The sequence below is a fragment of the Elephantulus edwardii genome, unplaced genomic scaffold (genome assembly GCF_000299155.1).
Source record: "Elephantulus edwardii isolate Elephantulus edwardi_28Jun2011 unplaced genomic scaffold, EleEdw1.0 scaffold00263, whole genome shotgun sequence".
Taxonomy (NCBI): domain Eukaryota; kingdom Metazoa; phylum Chordata; class Mammalia; order Macroscelidea; family Macroscelididae; genus Elephantulus; species Elephantulus edwardii.
The window spans coordinates 771,620-793,124 of NW_006400013.1; the positions used below are offsets into that span (position 1 = coordinate 771,620).

Here is a 21,505-nt window from a genome sequence, read left to right on the forward strand (position 1 = left end):
GAGGGATAACAGGAGTGTGAAAAAATTAGCTAAAAACTTAATATCCCTCTTAGAAAACAAGAGCTGTGTATACAGTGTATAGCTCCATATCTCTTATCCATCAGATTTTGAACAGAATCAAAAACAGTAGTGTCCATTCAAAGATGGCAGCCAGCTATACCACTTCTAACGTATGCACTCTCCACAGTCCTATGAATAATCTAAGCTCATGTATCAGGTTCCTGAAAATGACTCAAATGCCATTGTTTCAACCTGTAAAGTTTCCCATTCTGGTTATTCCAGATCACCCAAATTTTAAAAATTTCAGGTATGTTCTGGTTTTACTTCATCAGCCATGACTGAACCAGTTCAAACTAGTTTGAACCCCTGTATTCTGGAGCCAGGGGGCCTTAATGAACCCACCACAGTCTTGTCCTAAGATAATCTTTAAAGCTTAAACCAAAAATATCCCCTTCCATCCTAAGAGCTGAGCAGTAGTTTTGCTTAAATGGTAACAATGTCTTTCTTGAACATTATTAAGAATTTTAAGAATTATCTTTGTGAGATCAGAGTAAGAAGAGCAACTCGAAAGATTAGATGAAAACCTGAGAGGGCAGCAAGGTTATATTAATTAGAGGGGAGCATCTCAGAAAGGGCCGGTGAAGTGATTGCACGGCTCAAAGAACATAATTAGTACCACTGAATTCTACATGTAGAAATTATTCCATTTGCATACATTTTGTTGTGTTTATACTCAACAACAAGAACAAAATATTTTTTTTTAAAAAATCAGTGATATATTCTCATGGCTATCACCTTGCCATATTCTATAAATCTTGAGCTGAAACTACACCTTGATGTCATCTTTTAGCTAAATAACAGGTTCATAAAAGAAAGAGTATTACTAGTGAACATTTTACACTTCATAAAAATATCACTCATATAAGACCACAGAAATGGTCAACCTTTGTTCTGCAGGAAAGATGAAAGAGTACATCAGAGAAACCAGATAACTGCCAATGAAATATCCAGAATTGAATGAATGAGAATGTTAATGTAAAATATGATCGGTATCTGTGAAAAATTTGCGTAGTAATTGTTAAATGTGAACCTAATTTGCTGTGTACACTTTCCCCAAAGGTTCACTAAAATATTATGGAAAAAAATAAATCTGTGCAGTAACAAATACAGAAAACATTAACAATGTTAAGTTATAGACTTCTTTGTAACTTATCTTTTCTTGATCCACAACTTAAAAAATATTCGATTAAAGAAATGCAGGATAAACAGCAACATTTTTGCTTAGTGTGTCCCCCTTCAGAAGTCTTCTTATGAAAGGTCCTTATGTTTGGGACCTGCCAATTTTCACATTTCTGTCTTATTTTATCTCTAGAAACAAAGTAAAGATAGATTTGGATTAGAGGGCGATGAGGAGTCAACGATGTTAGAAGAATCTGTTTCCCCAAAAAAGTAAGTATGTTGTGAGAGTTTCAGAGCTACGTGGCCTGGTCTCCTGCCAGCTCTTGACGCTGGTGCATGAGGCTGTCACCTGGAGAACACTGTAGTGGGTGGGATAGGTGAATCTTGACACTCAGAGTGTGATCTCCAGATGCGCAGCATCACCACTCTGAGTGATCACCATTTGTGAGTGGCTGAGAATTTCAGAAAGACCATGAAAAAAAAATTGTATTTAGCTCCATCTTTGAAGACAGCAAGCATCTGTCTGTAAGTCTTGTTCTGAATTTCTGATTTAAATTTCATGAACTAGATTCTTGGCTGAGGTCTGCTATTACTGTTTGCCTTGGGGAAGTTAAGGGAGAATTGATGGCCTAGTTGGTAGAGAGCTACACTCCCTACCTAAAGGTGGTAATTTGAGTCCACCTCTGGAGGTTCAGCTCCACCAGTGGCTCCAGGGAAGACATGGGTGGACAGTCTCCTCCCATGAGACTTGGAGCCTCTGAAAATACACTGGAGGATGATCAGCTATGAGTTGGTTCTGACTTGACAACAATGGAAAGGTTTTTGTGTTTTGTTTTGCTTTGCTTTGTTTTAATTGCAGTACCTGCTTCCCGACTTGACAGAAATGAGTTGGGGTTTTTTTTGGTTGGGGAAGTTACTTAAACTCTCTGTCCCCATGTTCTCATATATAAATGGGGATAATGATTTTTGTTTTGATGATTTTAGATTTTGTTTTGATTATTGAGTTACTAATAAAGCACATAAAAATGCATGGTACTTAGTAAATATTTATTGTATCATTATCCTCCTCATTACCATTCTTTTAAATTCAGAACCATCTACATTTTGCCACATTCTAGGGAGTGCTTCTTGGAGGTAAACATGGTGAAGCTTCAGCTTTCTTACTTTGGACATGTAGCTAGGTGAGGCTGCTCATTGGAGGAAATCATGTTTGCAAAAATGGCCATCAGCAAAGGAGAGGAAGGCCCCAATGAGGTGGACTGACATGGTGACTTCCACAGTGGGCTTGAGTATTCCAGAGATGATGAGGATGGCACAGGATAGGACAGGGTTCAGGCTGACTGTTCATAGGGTCGCTGTGAGTTGCACTTGACTTGATAGCACCTAAAAACAACAACAACAGCGGACAACAAAACTAAAATTTGTTAAAAACAAACAGCAGTTAGAAAATAATGCTTGAGACACTGGTGTTGCCATGGCCTGTTTGTCCGGAGTGTGTGTCTACATGTTAGCATGTGCGTCTAACATGTTGACTCATTGATCCCAATGAAACCCTTCTGTTTAAAAAGTTGACCTGAATGTTATTATCTCCACTTCATGAATGAGGAAACTACAGCTCATAGAAGGGGACTGAGATACATATGTATGATGGAGTCCAGACTCAGACTCAGATCTTGTGTTGGTTCCCATGGTTCACTGCAAGAAACTTCTAGTATATTCTAATACATTGTACTCCATGAGCCATAGATATTGCTTCCCTCACTTCTCCACCCTTTACTTCATAATCGTATGAAGAGTGCTTTTCCATCTGTCCTTATTGCTGGAATTAAATTTCTTGGCATACTTGCTTCTCTGCAGCAGAGGACTTCAAGTCCTTGAAGAGATAAATGTCCTTTACATGGAAATTAATAAGCTAGTGCTTGATGATGGGCAGAGTGAGTAGTTAATTTTAGAAGACCTTTCCCATAAAGGCAGCTAAGAATTTGGTTGTAGAGTGCTTAGAACTTTCCCTGCCTGGGCCTACTGAAGCCCCCTCCCAGGGCCTCGGACATCCTTTTGTGATCTTATCAAGACAAAGAGGAAGATGGACCAGCGTGGTTCCCATCAGTGGATCATCCATATCTTCCTATAATGGTTATTGATTGAGATCTTGGAATATAATTGACCTCCTTCCAGAACCCCCCAATCCACCCTCCACCATGCCACCTTCTCAGTAGACATTATGTTTCCCCATCACTACCCATCATTTGGTGTTCTTGCAGTCTCCATGGCTCATGAGTTTGCCCTGAGCAACTAGGAGCAATGTGTGGTGGCTCACAAACCTTGGAGCAGACCCTTTAATGCAGCTGCATGCCAGCTCTTCCATAAAAAGTATTCATTGTCTGCCCCAGACTCTCCCTGTGGGTCCATCAGCCACTACTGAAGTACGTATGTCAAGTTCAGACTTCTTTCTGACCATCAGAGAGCAATTCTCCTTTGTGTTTATTTACCATTTACTCCAAGACAGTCTCACATGTTAAAAGTTCATAATTTGGGGCTAGACACTCTAGGAATCCTTCCAGATTTTAATTGAAATCATCTGGAAGAGGTACTAAAGTCTGTCATATTCTCAGGGCTCTAGAGATAGTTAGACATTCCCTGTGGTCAGTCACTTTAGTCCTGCAGGAGGGGAGCTAATGCTCTGGGGCATTTTAAATTCATTTTAATATTTCTTCTTTAAGTCAGGATAAATGTTCTGTACAGCCCTCAGTGCCTAAAATGGAACTGGCACATAGTGGACATATGTTGAGTGAATGGTATTTCAGGTAAGATTTACCAGATTTAAATGGCCCTCGTGTAGTAGTACATAATGTTGGGCTGCCACGTGAAAAGATCAGCAGTTCAAATCCACCAGTGGCTCCATAGGAAAAAGATGAGAGTCTTCTCCTGAAAAGATTACGGCCTGAGAAACCCAGTGTGGGTAGTCAGGAGTCAAAATTGACTCCATAGCAGTTTTGTTGTTGTTGTTTTAAAGAACCTAAACTGAATAGTCTACAAGCTGACAAGAGAACAGACAGATAGGTCTTGAAGAAAGTGCACTGGGGGGCTCCCTAGAGGTAAAGATGGCTAAGCAGCATCTCTCAACTTTGGGCATGTTGCTATTCCTTGGGAAAGAATGTCATGACTTGGAAAGGTACAGGGTCACTGAAGGAGAGGAAGGCCCCCAGTGAAACAGAGTAACACAGTGACTTCAGCAATGGGCTCTAGTGTGTCACAGACGATAGAATGGCACAGGATAGGGCAGGGTTCAGATCTCTTGTTCATTGGGTTGCTATGAATTATACTCAACTCAGCAGTACCGAACAACAACAAATGAATTTATTTAAAGCCTTCATTTACACTCAAAGAACAACACTGTGTGTGTGTGTGTGTGTGTGTGTGTGTGTGTGTGTGTGTGTGTCTATTTTAAAGAAAAACTTGTTGTGTAACCTGATGAATCTATGGCATGGATAAGTTGGGAATAATTATTTTATATTTTCTATTACAAAAATAGTAACCTCTCCCTCAGACAGGGGAGTAACTTAATATTGATGATGAAAGGTTCAGTTCAGGGTTCTTCTTCTTAGCAGTTTGGAGCTGCTTCTCCATCCGTACTTCTCCAGGTATTTATGCCTCTTTTCCGTTGGTCTCCACACAGAGGTTGTGAGGCGGCCCAGGTGGGTGGCTTCTTCACAGTGACCACGTCCCTTCCCCCACAGGTCCACCATCCTGCAGCAGCAGTTCAACCGCACTGGGAAGGTGGAGCATGGCTCAGTGGCGCTGCCCGCCGTGATGCGCTCCGGCTCCAGCGGGCCCGAGACCTTCAACGTGGGCAGCATGCCCTCTCCACAGCAGCAGGTCATGGTTGGGCAGATGCACCGAGGCCATATGCCCCCTCTGGTGAGCCTTTATATGCATCTCCCATTTGGCAGCAGCTGTGTCTGGGGTACAGAGAGGAGAACTAGCAGGGGGGGATGAGTTGTGTGTCTCCCACACTCTGGTTCTCATCTGAACATTGGCCCATCCAACATGCATTCCTAATGTCTATCTCCTTGATACAGTCCCTTTTTTTGTATTTATTTAATAAATTTTGCATTTATCTATTGAGCTTGAAAAGGGGCCAGTTTTTACCCATATGACATAGTTTGCTGCTCCTTATTCAGAGGTCTCAGAATATTGTTCTTTGCTGGGATCCCTCAAGTCGAATGCCAGATGCATTCTTTTAATCAGATGGTTGTGATAATTGCCAGTCTAGGAAAAGTGGTGTCATCAGTGATTGGGAGAGAATTAGTCATCTCTCTAAGTGCCTTGTTGATGTAGTGATAGCCCTGGGCCCCTGTCTTTGTCGCATCAAGCTGATTGACCCGGACCTTCCTCAGAGAGCCTTTGAAAATAGACCAAGTCTTTAGTGATTCAAACCGCTCACACGTGCAGAGCCTCAGTTCCTTTCTGCTGGGCTGCCTGTGCCCTCAGCCCCGCCTGGGGAATCTGGTGCCGCTGGGCAGTAACTTTCAGAAAGCTGGAAAGCCTCAGATCCCTAAAGTAATTTGAGTCTGAAGAAGTATGTTGCCTCTAGGTTGGAGCTGGATCCTTAAGTCTTTCTCAAGAAATGTTTCTGGCTTATCATTCAGCTGCTTTCTATGCATGTGAGAGCTTTCGTCCTCAGAACACAAGGATTCCATCCCTTTCTGCCCTGCGGGGACGCCCACTGAACATTTTCGGGGCCTAATTCAGCTCTCTACAGTCTTCTGACTCTCTGCCTCTATTGCAACCCCCTCATTTTGTAGTCTATTAATATCATGAAAGAGCTGATTTTGCTCACCAAGTTTAACCAAGATGTCATTTCGGTGGTTGTTGAACTGTACCCTGAACCAGAGTTCCGTTTTGCCTTGTTTTGCGGAGAGGACTGTGTCAGAGCTGGGAGTGCGGTGTGACCCACCTGTGTTCCTCTGTCCCCGCAGACCTCAGCCCAGCAGGCCCTCATGGGGACCATCAACACCAGCATGCACGCTGTCCAGCAGGCGCAGGATGACCTCAGCAAGCTCGACTCGCTGCCACCTCTCGGCCAGGACATGGTAAAGACTGCCCGTGAGATATTTCATGCAGGCCTTCTACCCGGTAGAACACAGGCTTCAGCATTCTGTCTGAATTCAACTGGGTGAATTCTTGTGTCCAACTACAGTCCCAAATCAGTCTTTTTTTTTTAAGATGTTAAGTCTTTGTGAATAGATTGCACTTAAAGAAGGAGTAAAGCCTAAGAGGCTGCTAATGGCATATGGCAATACTAAGTAAAGACTCTGTAGACACAAAATTAGAGCGCTCTGGTTGCCTAGTGGTAAGATACTGTGGCACAATTGCAAAGGCACATGGTTCAAATCTACCACCTGCCCCGAGGAAGAAGGATAGACAGTCTTTTCCTGTGTGATCTACTGTCTCTGCTGGTTGGTTAGCTAGCTGTGGGGTCATTTCGGACTCGATGTTACCAACAACAGCAGTCACATAATTAGTAGTGAAACCTTTGCTCCATTGTGTACTAGCTGGATGCATCTGACCACCTTAACCTCTCCAGGGCTCCGTTTTCTAATCTGATATAGCATTGTTTTTAAGGCTCAATGATCTAGTCTCCTAGCACTGTGCCTGGCACATCATAAGAGCTCAATAAGCATTAGCTGCTTTTGTATTATTAGTAGTAATAATATAATAATAACAACAATAAAGTAATAACCATGGCTCTTAAGTGTTAGTGAACATCAGAATCCCCTGCAGAGATTGTGGTCCCGATTCCTGTTTTCTTCTAATCCAGTAGGTGTGGAGTGGAACCTGAGGATTTACATTTTTATCACGTTCCCAGGTGGTGGTAGTTTTGAGGACTAAACTTTGAGAACCACTAAAGAGCTCTTGGTAGCCTAGTGGTAAGAAGATGCACTGCAATCCCAAAAACACAAGGTTCGAGGCCACGGGCTGCTCCACAAGAGAAGAATGGGCAATTAACTGCCTCTGAGAACCTGTGGGAGGGTCAGCTATGGGTCGATTTCAGCTCCATGGTACACAACAACAAATAGCCCTTTAGGGACATCTGGTGGACTAAGAAGCTGTGCTGCAGTCCTGAAAGCCCACAATTCTAATCCACCACTTGCTCCGTGGGAGAAGGATGGGCATTCTCCTCCCTTGCGATTAACTGACTCTGAAAACCCGCTGGAGGTTTCTAACTCGACAGTCCTTAACAAACAGTAACAAAGAATTTGTGTCGCATAGTGACGGACTGCTCACCAAAAAGGTTGGCAGTTCAAACCTACCAGAAAGGAAGTCTCCTCCTGTAGAGATTTTCAGCCTCGGAGACCCAGTGTAATTTCACTATGAGTTGGAATTGACTCATAGCAGTGGGTTTGCTTGGGGTTTGGGATTACTACTGGTGAGATTACTGCAAGGTATTTAGTAAAGAGGCCTCCTGGTAGTGGAAGCTGCTGCTGCATGAAGTCATCTTGTGAGAGCTCTGGTGTCACAGGACCTTACCTCAGTCCAACTTATCCTGACTCTGCCCTTTAGCAAGATCTCTAGTTATGTTAAAGCTTTGCCTCACATACTTCAGGCATGTTGCTAGGATGGGCTTTTTCTTGGACAGGGGCGTGAATCTCGGAAAGCTTGATGAAGGAGAGGAAGGCTCTTGATCAGGTGGATTGATGCAGCGACTGATGCAGTAGGCTCTTGAGTGTCAGAAAGTTTGAGGATGGCACAGGACAGGGTTCATATCTGTTGTTCATAGGTCACACTCGACAGCACCTAACAACAACAAACATAACAACCAGCTATGCTTTGTAATGTTAGTGCTTGAGTGGCATTGACTAACAGGTCTTTCTTAACCATGACTTGAGAGGAACAGTACTGAGGACAGCAGTAACCTGCATCCATGCAAGTACAGAAGCTCAAGCACATTCATCTCCTGAGGCGTTTTGACAACATGCTCAGGGGCCCTCAAACCCAGTAAATGTGTGGCTGGTCAGGCCTGGATTAGTTTATTGTTTTAACTCCTCAGGTGATTCCATTGAGTGGTTAGTATTGTAAACCACTGTTGCAGGCAAGATTGATGCCATCTCTAGGGGGCAGCCAGCATAGAATTAGTAGCCCTCTCTTCTCCGGCCAGGAAAAGTGCCCCCTGCAGTATCTTTCCAGGCTGTTGTTTGCATGTTTGTACTTGTATGCATGTAGGTTACTGCTGTCCTTTGTACTGTTTCTCTCAAGTCATGAAGTCTAACTCATGAAAGTCTATATGGCTGAGCCCTATTCCCAACACAACTGCGAAATGGCATTTTGTGATACTTGAATTTAATTAACAACCCTGCCATTTCAAAGAATTAGAATGTGGTAAAGGGTAAAAACCTCCTGGGTTTGTATTGGGTAGAGTGGGGCATGGGAATCAGCACATGTAATGTAAGTGATTATTTAATTGGTAAAAACCCCCACCATCCTGGGCCCAGGTTTGCATGGGGTCGGGGGGACGTGGGGATCAGCACCTTACATCACCAGAGAGTTTTTATTATCAATGTAAATGATCATTTAATTGGCAAAGTCCTGACACGCTTGGAAACAGGGAATTTAGTACTTCTTGGTTTGAAAGAATATTGTATATTAAGAGCTAGCTAGTGAAGATCATTGAGCTCTTTCCTACACTGAAAGTTAAGGTGTAAGACTTGAATTTACCCAAAGTCTTACAGCTTGTCAGTGTTAGAACTACATCAGGACAGGGACTTGGCACCTGCACCTCACAGTCCCACCAGGGAAGGTGCCACAGCCATGTGAACATGGCCCTCAGTCACCTGGAGGTGACTCCTGCTGTCAACAGGGGGCGCCACCGGTGTTGACTGAGGAAACCTCTGAGTTGGTACGCCTTTGTTCTAACCCTGCTCCCGGAAAAAGGTAAAAAATCAGCAAAAATGGAAGGTATTGATGTCTAGAGAGTTACCTGACCTTCATCCTCCTCCTCCTCATTCTTTTTTTCACTTAAATTACCTACAGAAGGCCATGTGGAATTTCTCCTCCATAAAGTTTCAGAAATAGGGTGGAGGAGGGGGTCTTTCCATGCCACTGAGCACCAGTGAGCCAGCAAGAAGGGGCCCCCTGAAGACATCATTTAAAGTGACTTAACAGCTTTTGTCAGCCAGTGCTGCTGAAAACCCTTCCTCATCATAATGACCTGACTTCTCCGGCTTCTTGGGTAATCTGGGCAGGACTGTGTCATGCGGTTGTCTGGTTTTGCAGGCATCGAGGGTATGGGTTCAGAACAAAGTCGACGAATCCAAACATGAAATTCACTCGCAAGTCGATGCCATCACAGCTGGAACCGCCTCAGTTGTTAACCTCACAGCTGGTAAGTCCCTAGCGTGGGGCTCTGGGGTGCACTGGGGGTTTGTGTCCTTCCCTACCCCCTCCGCCAAAAGCATCTCTGTCATTGATTGAAGCAACAGATTTCCTCTTAGGAGAGTATGCTCTATTTTGGGGAACTAGGACCTGAGAGAAATGTAGAAGAGAAGTTGCATTCTTTCTTGTCTGTGTTACACATCATTACAAAGCCCTCATTTAGCTCATCTTATTGTCCGTCAGTGTGCTGGACATTCTTCAAAGTGTGAGGAGTCTGCGTTATCCCTTCTGAGAGCCTAATGTTTATTTTTCAGTGAGTAGATTTGTCATATCTGAATAGCTTCATCTTACCCAGTACTGATGTCTTCTGGCTTTCGCATGACTGTCAGTCTCTGCTGTCATGTTCGAGCAGGGAAATTTTGTGCAACATTTTCTCCCCGACCTCCCAGAGCTGCTGACAGGGACCTAAAAGGGTCGGGAGATGCTGAGGCTTCCTTTGGAATTGTAAAGGTGCTCATCTTAATTTGCTAGCACCGCTATAACAGAAATACCACAAATAGGTGCCTCAAAAGAGAAGGCATTTCTTTTTCTCACTGTTCCAGAGGTTGAAAGTCAAAGTCAGGGTGGATTCCTTGTCAGTTATCCCTGAGCATTCCTTAGTTGTTGGTGACGGTGACTCTCAAAGGGCATCTGTCTTCACCAAGGTGTATTTACATCTCTTTATGTCCATGATGTTATTTATACAACTCAGGAGTGATTTGTTTTAGGATCCACCCGATGCTGGTGTGACTTCAAGTGACCAGTTAGATTTCACCGCTGGGCATAGGGGTTGGAATTGTAACAGACAGTTTGAAGGGACACATACGAGTGCTCATGCTCAGTATTTCCTTGCATGAGGCATTCAGATGAGAAGACGTATTGAAAGACAGTAACTTAGAGACCCAGTAGATCATGCTGGTAAGAGTCTGTTGTGTCTGGGGTTGATGTGAGTCCAAGGCCGACTCCACCACAACCTCCACTTGGGAGACAAGGAGTTAGTCGTCCATCTCCCTGTTCTCATCATTGGTTTGTGCCTGACACCTGCAGTCTGGCTGAAGGGTTTGAGACACAGTCCCCAGGACTACGGCGCCCTCCTCTCCTCCACCTGCCCTGTGCTCTCTTGATGTAAGGAACCTTCTCTGTGCCAGGTGACCCTGCAGACACTGACTATACGGCGGTGGGATGTGCAATCACTACCATTTCTTCCAACCTGACGGAGATGTCCAAGGGCGTGAAGCTGTTGGCAGCCCTCATGGATGACGATGTGGGCAGTGGGGAGGACTTGCTGAGAGCTGCGAGGACCCTTGCTGGGGCTGTGTCCGACCTGCTCAAGGCCGTGCAGCCTACTTCTGGAGAGGTGAGTTCTCGGCACAAGTAGTCTCTCAGGGTCTGTTAAAAAAGTGCATCCTTTGAGTACCGTGAGCCTCTTGTTTCCTGAGCTGCTCTTCCATCCCACTGGGGTACACTACCACACGGTGGCATTTGAAGGTTAAAATACCACAAGTAGGTAGTGATTGGTTGAGCTCTTACTATGAAGCTCCCGCACCAAGAATACTTGATCATAGGCAACGCCAGAGACTAACACACATGACAAATGCACATTTAGTGGGGATATAAATTTACATCCTCATTTCCATGGATCATTTCTTTCTTATCAGTGGGACTGTTCTCATTATGTTCTGATGAGACTAAGGGGAAAATGCATTTTCTTTTCAACCAATGTTTGTTCTTTGTTCACAGCCTCGACAGACAGTGCTGACCGCCGCTGGAAGTATTGGGCAAGCCAGCGGGGATCTTCTGAGGCAGATTGGAGAGAATGAGACTGATGAGCGGTTCCAAGTAAGATATTTACAGCATCACAATATGGGAAGAACTCTAAGTGATGGCATAGGCCAAGGCAGGAGCTATGTGCCTGCAGTCTTTAGATTAGGAACATCCAGGATATGGACGAATCCTACTTGCCCTTTAATGTTGAGGTTTGGACCTTTTTTCTGATTTTTGTCCTAGTTGACAAGGTAAAACAAAGAGCAGAATTTTTACAATTTGGGTCATTAATCATGTTATCTGACATGGGAAAATTACTAGTGGAAGCCCTGGAACAGAAGACGCAGACGAGTTGTAGTGAGCGCTTTCAGAAGCCTGATGCCTGAGACTGCGTTCTGCTGGGATGGTCTGTAGAGACGTGCCAGCCCCATGTTCAGATCCACCAGTGGCGCTGCCAGAGAAAGACGTGCAGTCTCCTGATTGGCAGCCTCTGAAAATCTACTGGAGGGTCAGCTGAGCTGTTCAACTTGACGGCAACAAGGGTTTGCTGTAGTTTGGGTTCTAAGTGGTATGTAGAATTGTATATACCACAATTGACTGCCTCTGTGTTTGGTACATCACCATCTGTGAAGCCCTGCTTTAATGTTCCATACATTTGTTCTCATTTAGACCCTATGGAACTTACCGCTACATGTTAACAAAGTCTTTGTCACAGTCACCTTTACTTGCTTCATATGCAGCTCTTAAATCCTTTTGCTGCACTCAAGTAAGGCTAAATAAGACTGTGTGCAACTTGTTGTGCTCATCTACGGAAGTCTCAAAGACAGTAGGCACAAGTCTTGTTCAAAAGTCAGGCCTGCCTGTGATGCAATACAAGCCTAGTCTTTCCTGAACCATCAAGAATGGGGTCAGTGTGTGTTATACCAAAAGAGAGAAGTGCTTTATGTTAATTTTTTAAACATGTTTTTAATGGAAAAGCTCACGGCAGGTTTATCATGTGCAATCGTTAGAATGTACTTATTTAAAGGGAGCTCTGGTGGCCTAGTGGCAAGATGCGCCACTGCAATCCCAGAGGTACGCAGTTCAAATCCACCAGATGCTCTGCTGGAGAAGGAGGCACAATTGCCTCCTGTACCAGTCAGAACGGATTTGATGGTACACGTAAAAATAATACAATTTTTTTAAAAAAAAGAAGAATGTACTTATTTAGATCTTATTCTGGGCATTCTGCAAACAACAAAAGGAGAGAACAGTGTCACCAACTCTGTGTCTCTATCGACCATCCAAATTTTATCCCTATCAATTCATAGCCAATCTTGTTTTACCTATGGGAGTTTTATTTCTTTTTCAACTGCTTCACTCCCAAGTTCAGATAGTAGAGTGAAAGTATTCACACCCATACATACATGTGCACACATGTGGAGTCCAGGCTTCTCTTTGTGTTCAGAAGTGATTATTTTCCTGGCCCATCCAGAACCACACCAGCAATGGACAAGCTGTTCTGTGACTGCTCTTTTGAATGCCTGGGACACGGACTGTTTGTCCTCTGGTGCGCAGCTGTAGCCACTGTTTGCAGCTGGCTCCATGCTCTGCCGGTAGCACCACTTTGCAGCTTAGACACTGGCTTAGCTTGCTTGCCTCCCTTCATCCCTGCCACTACACATCAGAGATGGAGCGTCAGAGGCCTCCCGCTGGGAAGAATCAAGCTAAGACGAGCTTCTCTTCTCACTATTTGTGATCCGGATCCTTTCCCTCTCCGCCTCCTCCCCTTACGTCTTAATTTTGCATTGTAATTTAGACATCACGGCTTAGCCTAAATTCCCTGGATGATAGCTTTTTCCAAACTCAGTACCAAGATGGCTGAGAACACTGTAGAATTTCATTAGCCTTTACTTCTTGTACAAGGGTGGGCAGTTCTAATAGGCAAGTGCCTAGTTAGCAATTAGGAAGATTTTAAAACTTAGGTACTGATATCCTAGGCTTACTCTGAAGTAATTTGCTTACTTTTTCTTTTTTTTAAATATTTTTTTTCTTTTTTTTCTTTTTTATTATTATTATTATTTTTGTGTGAGTGTACCGTCAAATCAGATCTGACTGGTGCAGGAGGAGATTGCCCCTCCTTCCCCGGCAGAGCATCTGGTGGATTTGAACCGTGCACCTCTGGGATTGTAGTTGCAGCTCCTTACCACTAGGCCCCCAGAGCTCCCTGCTTACTTTTTCTGAAAAACATTATCATTTCCCAAAGATTGGGAAGGAAGTCATAGTTCTGGCTTAAGATATCTCATGCATTCTTAAATTTTTTTTTAAAAAGCTATGCTTTTTTTTTTTTTTTTTGGCCTTTGACAAACTATTTTCACTGTGGATGAATGCAAGCTCTGCATTTAGATGTTTGTTTCTGTTTAAACACACTAAGGAAGCAGGTTGAGGTTCAGTGTGCTATTCTGGAGAGGCTCTGCTAGCATGGAAAGGGCTCTTTTAAGTGGTTCCCCTCCCTGCAAGGTCTCCAGGTAAACCGCAGAGCAGAAAGATGATAGGACAACTTCTCCGCTTGGGAGTAGCCTCCAGTTTATTGACACTGGATTTCTGACTCTCCATTTTTTCTGATTCTTGAGATCCTATCCTGGAGCTTTTCTTGGTCTCTCAATGTACTGCGTGTTCCCAGAGTTAACAAAGATATATTTTACACTGGCTGCATAATAGTGGGCTTGTTAAAAAGTTCAACAAAGGCCTTGTCAGCAACTGTAACTGTAGTATCAAGTTCTTTTTTTCTGACTGTATGGCTCAAGTTATGTTTTAGGGCTTGTTTCTCTTTTGTTTGTCTGTGTGTTGTTTTTTAAAATAGAAAATTAGTAGGAGCATCAGGATTTTTTGAAATTATTCTAAGACATGTCTTTATGATTCTTTATAACCAAACCTTGGTCGTGTGTGAAAGAATGGATTGATAGGTTGTTGTTAGGTGACATCAAGTCAGCTATGAAGCACTGTGGCCCTATAAACAGATCTGAACCTTCCCCTGTCCTGCTCTGTCTTCATGATCTCTGCCTTGCACTGTATTTGTCCCTCTCCTTGAGGGTGCTTCTCTCTCACTGATCTTTCCCACCGTGATGCCTCTCTCTAAGGCCTGGTTCTCTCTGAAAATATGCCCAATGTGAGCGAGACAAAGTTTCACCATCTTTAATCTTGGTTGCACTTTTCAGGACAGATTCATTTGTTCTTTTGGCAATCTGTGTGATACACAGTTGGTTTTCCCAGCTCTGCAATTCAAAGGCATCTCTTCTTCTGTCTTCCTTATCCATTGGCCAGCTTTCAGGTGCATAGGAAACAATTGAAAAAGTACCAAAGCTTGGAGCGGTACACTTTAGTCTTTAAAGTGACATCTTTGCTCTTTGGAACTTTGAATAAGTCCTTAATAGCACATTTCCTCAAATGGAGCAAGCATTTCTGTTTTGTTTGTTTGTTTATGTATTTGGGGTTTCTTTTCAGCATGTCTTTTGATTACTTGACTGCTGTTCCTATGGGTGTCGGTTGTGGATTCAAGTAAAAGTAAATCATTAGCAATTTTGATCCTTCTCCATTTATCATGATGCTGCTTAGTGGTCCAGTGGTGAGGATTTTTTTATTGTTTTGATGTTGCAATGCAACCCATATTGAGGGCTGTATTTTACAGTAAGTACATTAAGTCTTCACTTTCTGCCATTAAGCTTGTGTCATCTGTGTAACACAGGATGTTGATGAGTCTCCTCTAATCCTGATGTTACATTGTTCTTTGTATAGTCTAGTTTTTCAAATGATTTGCTCAACATACAGATTGAATATGTATGGAGAAAGGATACAACCCTGACATACACTTTTCCTGATTCTAAACCATGACAGTGTTCCTTTGTTCTGTTCTGGATTGATTTAAATAGAGGATCCACTTTGAGAAGTGGATGGTTTGGATATTTTTAATAAGTAATTTGTGTTTCTTATTCCTGTTTTCACTGAACTTTGAGATCATGTTTAGGAGCTGTAACTCTGTGGTCCACGCTGGAAGCTTTCTCTAAGGACTCTAAGGTGTGGTAGCCAAGTATCAGGCAGAGTCTGAAGGCATCTTTTGACTTTCAACACTACAGACTTTGTCTCTTCCTCAAATGTAAAGCAAAGATCAGAGACCTAAGAAAAAGAATGAATGAACCTGCTCCTTTAACACTGGGTTTTGTCCATTTTTAAGACAGCTGGCTTGGCGTATTCATAGTTTTCTGATTTTGCCGTAGTAGTGTGTACTCTTTAGGTAAAACTGTCCAGGCTTAGCATTCTCCCCACCTTGCCTTCTCCTAAGACATCTTGTTGTTTAGACTGTGGATGTCCTTTGCATTTTGAATCAAAAGCGCTTTTTATTATCTAATGAATTAATAAATACTTCTGACCACATTTCCCCTGGGCAAAGAAATCTTTGACGTGTTCCTGCAAAATAAAAATCACTTATGTGTATGTGAAGGCTTTTTCCAAAGCAAACAAGCTGCCTTCAATATTCAAAATAAAGACATAACTGAAATAGAACAGTGGTTATTCTTCAAATCAAGCCAGTAATAACTGACAAATCTGGTAAGCTAAATAAAGATTCACCATCCTGCATATAAATGCTTTGTCACTGAATGGGAAGCATAAATTGATCTTCAAGGGGTCGGAGCTCCTTGCATCTTCAGTCAGATCTCTGTTTTGCTGGTTTATTTATGTAAGCTCCCTTTCCACTTTCCATAATAATTTAATCCCTCTCCAGCAGGCTGAGAATAACTTATGTTCCACAAGATCCTGGGCTCATGAGCTGTAGGTCTTGATGCCAGTTATTTGTGTGTGCATGTCCAACGTTGCCCTCTGGAGGCAAAGACATGGCTGAGTTTCTGATGATAACTGGAGTCCTTTTGTAGAGTACAAACCCAAGAGAAATTTTCAAGTTACAATGAGGCATTATGACTTTGTGGCCATGAATTACAACCTCCCTACAGTACCTGGTGCTTGTGGCATCTAGACATATTTTCAAGGCTCTCCTTCAAAGCATACTTGCTTCTTATTCAAGAGATGTGGGTATATGAATCAGTGGCTAAAATGAAGGCATCTCCTTTCAAATGAACTGATTTCAGATCTAAACCTGTGTTACTTTATGGACAGTGTTGTTGTTGTTGTTGTTGTTGTTGTTGTTATGTACCGTCGAGTTGCTTGCAACTCAGAGACCTTGCTCTATTCCTTGCCAATCTTATTGTCTCCAAAACACCTAACCCCGTTACTTCAGTCACTGAATCAATCCATCTCTTTGAGGGTCTTCATCTCCTGCACTGTCCCTCCACCCTCCCAAGCATGGCATTCCTCTGCAAGGACTGGCCCCGCCTTGCAGCATGTCTGAAGTATGTCAGATGAAGCATCAGAATCCTTGCCTCCAAGGAGCAGCCTGGCTTCACCCTCTCCAGGATGAACTTGTTTGTTCTCCCAGCAGTCCATGGTATATTTAGTACTCTTCTCCAATACCACAGCTCAAAGGCATCAGTTCTCCTATCATCCCTATTCATTGTCCAGCACTCTGGTGCATAGCAAGTGATTGCAAAGACCATTACCTGTATCAGGTGCACCTTAGTCTCCAGACTGACATTGTTGCTCTTCAGTACTTTGGAGAAGCCTCTGACAGCAGACTTTCCCAATGCAATTTGTCTTTTAATTTCCTTGCTGCTGGTACCAAGAGTGTTGATTATAGAGCCAAGCAAACTGAAGCTATCAACAATCTCAATCTCTTCACTATCTATCATATAAGAAACCTTATTAGAATGCAAGTCTCTTCTAAGGACGAATTGACATTTCACAAAAATAAATGGAAAAATAACATTCTGAACTGCTAAAGAGAAAAGATCAAATGGAATTTTTAAGAAAATGTTTTGCTGGGAAGCTCTGGTGGCCTAGTGACAAGGAGCTGCAACTACAATCCCAGAGGCGCACGGTTCGAATCCACCAGATGCTCTGCTGGGGAAGGAGGGACAATCTCCTCCTATACCAGTCAGATCTGATTTGACGGTACACTCACACAAAAATAATAAACAAAAGAAAAAAAAGAAAATGTTTTGCTAGAAGCCACTTTTTATGTTCAGGCTATGATGGGTGATTAGAGAAAACCATTTTCATCAACCACTTTTGATTCCTCTCCTCAGGATGTTTTAATGAGTTTGGCCAAAGCTGTTGCCAATGCTGCTGCCATGTTGGTACTAAAGGCGAAGAATGTTGCCCAGGTGGCCGAGGATACAGTCCTGCAGAATCGGGTGATTGCCGCCGCCACCCAGTGTGCCCTCTCTACCTCCCAGCTTGTGGCCTGTGCCAAGGTAAGCCAGCTGGTTCTCCCAACCCTTTACAAAGTCCCGCATACTCTTCTCACCTGCCTCCCATCATTTGGGAGGTATGGGGAAACTTATTAAAATATTTGCTTCAGATGTTTTCTTGGAATATGATGGGATTGTAGCATGAATTCTCCAGTCCTTTTATCATTTCTTTTTTTGCACAAATGCTCAGGCAATTAGAACGTTTCTGCCTCTTCTTGTGATTTCTGCATGTAAATCTGTATAACCACACCCCACCCCCCGTCTTTGGACATCTCAGTATGTGTTATTTACATCTGCACACAAAATGTTCCTGGGCTGTGCAGTGCGGCTTTATAAATGGCTTCAGAACTGATCCACGGAGATTCTGAGAGCCCTTTCTACATTCCACAGTGTCAGAGTGAAGATGTTAATTATTGCCAATTAGGAGGTGCACACTTGTTAAATCTCCCCAGCAAGCCTGCCAATTAAGTGTTATCATCCCCAGTTTACTGATGAGGAAACGGATGCTCGTAGATGTTTGAGAAATGTTTTAAGGCTACAGAAGCAGAAAATAAATGGCAGAATTGAGATTATAACTCAACTCTGCACAACTCAGAATGTCCCGTCTTCCCACAAAGTGTGCTGCCGCTGGAGTGATGTATCAAAAGATGGCAGAAATCTGTGTCCCAGTGCAGTGACACATCACATGGTTCAGATCACCGATCTGCCTTAGCCTGGTATTTCTTGCTTTACAGGAGGGTTTGCAGCATTATTTTAGACGTAACCTTGGTAATCTCCCTCCTGATTTCCTTGTCTGCCTTCTTGAAATCCACAAATAGCTAATTGCTGTCATTGTGTGCCATCGAGTCACGTATGACTCAGAGTGACAGAACTTTCCTGGTCTTTCAGATTCATGAATTAGAGTCCCAAGTATCTTTGGAAAGAGAAATACAATTCTTTTATGAATTTCCAAGTTCAGAAGATTGCGAGTCTAACAGGAGGTGACATGTTGGCAAATCCTGGCCATTTCTCCCTGTGGAAATGGTCAATCAAACAGATGATCACTACTCACATATAAATTAGCAGAACATCTGAAATCACAGTGACAATTCAGTGACCTTGACAATGGTGTAGTGTAATCACTGTTTCTGTAAGGAACGGAGGTGCACTCCACGAAGGGCCTCAGTGGAAGTACTACAGGCCCCAAGGCTCATCCTCCAGGACCTAAGCCCTGCGTCTGTCTCACTGCAGGTGGTGAGCCCCACCATCAGCTCCCCTGTGTGCCAGGAGCAGCTGATCGAGGCCGGCAAGCTCGTGGACCGCTCAGTGGAGAACTGTGTCCGCGCCTGCCAGGCAGCCACCGACGACGCTGAGCTCCTGAAGCAGGTCAGCGCAGCGGCCAGCGTGGTCAGCCAGGCCCTGCACGACCTCCTGCAGCACGTGCGACAGTTTGCCAGCCGAGGCGAGCCCATCGGCCGCTACGACCAGGCCACCGACACCATCATGTGTGTCACTGAGAGCATCTTCAGTTCCATGGGTGATGCTGGTGAGAGCCGAACTGGGGAGGGGGGCAGTGGGGGCCTCCCTGAAATTAAGAAATATGCGGAAGGGAGGTGAAGTAGAACTGGCAAGGGCAGGCTTCCTCCCAAAGGCAGGGAAAAAACTTCTAGTTTATAAAGTATCTTGGTGTACTTTATAAATTCTTATCAGTCTGCTTCTCTATTTCCTCATCAACACAGAAATATATGTACCAGGTAGTTTCTAGAAAATTATCTTGGGTTTACTATGACTTCTGAAATTATTTAAGAAGATAGAAACTCTATATATGTTTCCTTCCCCCCATTAACTTAAACTTTAAAAGATGTTCAGATTTACAGAAAAGTTGCAAAGATGACACAGTTTCTATATACCCTTCCACACGTTCCCCATTTTGAAATTCTTGCCCAAATTCTTGCACATTTGCTTTGGTGCATTGCGTTGCTAGGAACTAAAACTTATCCAGATCACACCAATTTTTCACTGTTGTCCTTTGATTGTTCCAAGATCCAGTCTGTGACACCACATTACATTCAACATATTTTGATTTTTTAAAGACGCTTTCCTTCTCCCCCTCCAATGTTTCAGTACTTCAACATTCTTCTCCAGTGGCTTTTGAGAGAAAAGAAAGAAATCCTTACATTTGAATAGCTGTATTGTTGACTGTTATCCTTCAGCCACTTCCAGAAAAGAAATTGCAACAAATTTCAGTGAAATAGCAGGGACAATAAGACCAAACAAATCATAGTGCAAATTAGTATCAGTCCTGGGAAGAAATAGGGACATAGAAAAATGATGGAAAAATCTCTTGGCCAAGGGAAATCTTGTCATTTCAGTGTGAACCTGGCATTCATGCGTTCTGTTAGCCAGAGCCAAATGGCACAAGCATAGTGGATTTTACTTACATGATATCATTTAATGCAAAATTTAAAAATAATTTCAAAGAGTTCATTATTAGGAGTTTTATATAAGTAGGCTATTAAAATAAACAGTATTTTCCTGATCAATATTTATTGAAAGTAATATCCACATCATTTTGTTCTCCGCTTCCTCTTTATAAATTTTTCTTCTTTGGTTATTGTTAGTTGCTGTCGAGTCAGTTTCTGCCTATTATAACCCTATAGAACAAGCAGACCTGTCCCACAGGATTCCCTCAGCTGTAACCTTTCTGAGGACAAATGACCAGGTCTCTTCTTCAGTAGAGAGACTGCTGGTTCAAACCACAGACCTTTTCGTTAGATGCCAAGCACTTACCTGTTGTACCACCAACACTCATTCCTCTTTGATTGTTTGTATCAATTCTCTCACGTTGCCCATTAAAATACAACTTAGATCTGTTTTGAGTGTGCGGTCCCTGTAGCCATAGAGAACATTTTCAGTGCTGAGTCTCACTGGAGTACCATGTTTAAGACTAGAAGTCAGATATGAGGCATAGCTCTTACCAGCCAGTTTGCCTGAGAAATAAGATCATTCTGTTCAGGTTCAAGTGAAAGTTAAAAAGCAGAGAAACAAACTGTACCTCTGCTCCCTCATCCAGGTGAGATGGTGCGCCAGGCCCGGGTGCTGGCCCAAGCCACTTCAGACCTGGTCAATGCCATGCGCTCAGACGCAGAAGCTGAAATCGACATGGAGAATTCAAAGAAGCTCCTGGCAGCAGCAAAACTCCTGGCTGACTCTACTGCTCGCATGGTAGAAGCTGCAAAGGTACGGGATTGGATTTGGTTGATCCACAAGGGAGTATTAGTAAGAGTTATGGCTTGGAAGGCACTTTTCCAATCGCTGTTTGACAGCCAGGTGTGCACTTTTGCTGTTTAAAGCATCTATGATTTTGTAACCCTGGTCATGTGGGTAAAAAAAAGGACATTGAGTTTCTCAATGGACCTCTTAGAAAGCAGTGCTGGCTCGGCCATACCTCACGGTGCCCTGATTAAAGAGCTCTTTTCCCTTTGGGTCATCACCACTGACTGCCTTAACAAATGGTGATTTATTTAAAATTGATGTTTCAACAGTAAATTTGCCTATGCCTGTTTTATTACTATGCCCTCCACGTCACTTTGTTCCCCCCATTCTTCGAATCCCAGTGGCAGTATTAATGATTACATAAGATAAGAGGGTGAACTGGCGCTGGCTGAAAATCGCCTGTGACTTCATCCATAGCCACTGGTGAGAGTCAGCGCCCAGAGGGTGAGAGTCAGCGCCGAGAGCCATCAGGGGCTTTAAGCTCGTAGCCCACTGCTGTGGTGTGGACAGCTGAAACCCAGGCCCTGACAGGCACCTGGGGGGGGGGGAACCCAGAC

The 21,505-nt window shown here is 43.4% G+C and overlaps 1 protein-coding gene across 1 annotated transcript in view; it reads left to right on the forward strand.

The window, feature by feature from the left end:
* Positions 1-21,505, forward strand: part of TLN2 (talin 2) — a 282,673-nt gene that overhangs the window by 50,887 nt on the left and 210,281 nt on the right. The window contains exons 11-19 of the mRNA XM_006899628.1: positions 1,373-1,449; positions 4,917-5,097; positions 6,159-6,272; positions 9,454-9,562; positions 10,740-10,948; positions 11,332-11,430; positions 17,529-17,696; positions 18,924-19,218; positions 20,746-20,912. Of these exons, the coding sequence (XP_006899690.1) occupies positions 1,373-1,449; positions 4,917-5,097; positions 6,159-6,272; positions 9,454-9,562; positions 10,740-10,948; positions 11,332-11,430; positions 17,529-17,696; positions 18,924-19,218; positions 20,746-20,912 (1,419 nt within the window). The remainder of the gene's footprint in view (positions 1-1,372; positions 1,450-4,916; positions 5,098-6,158; positions 6,273-9,453; positions 9,563-10,739; positions 10,949-11,331; positions 11,431-17,528; positions 17,697-18,923; positions 19,219-20,745; positions 20,913-21,505) is intronic.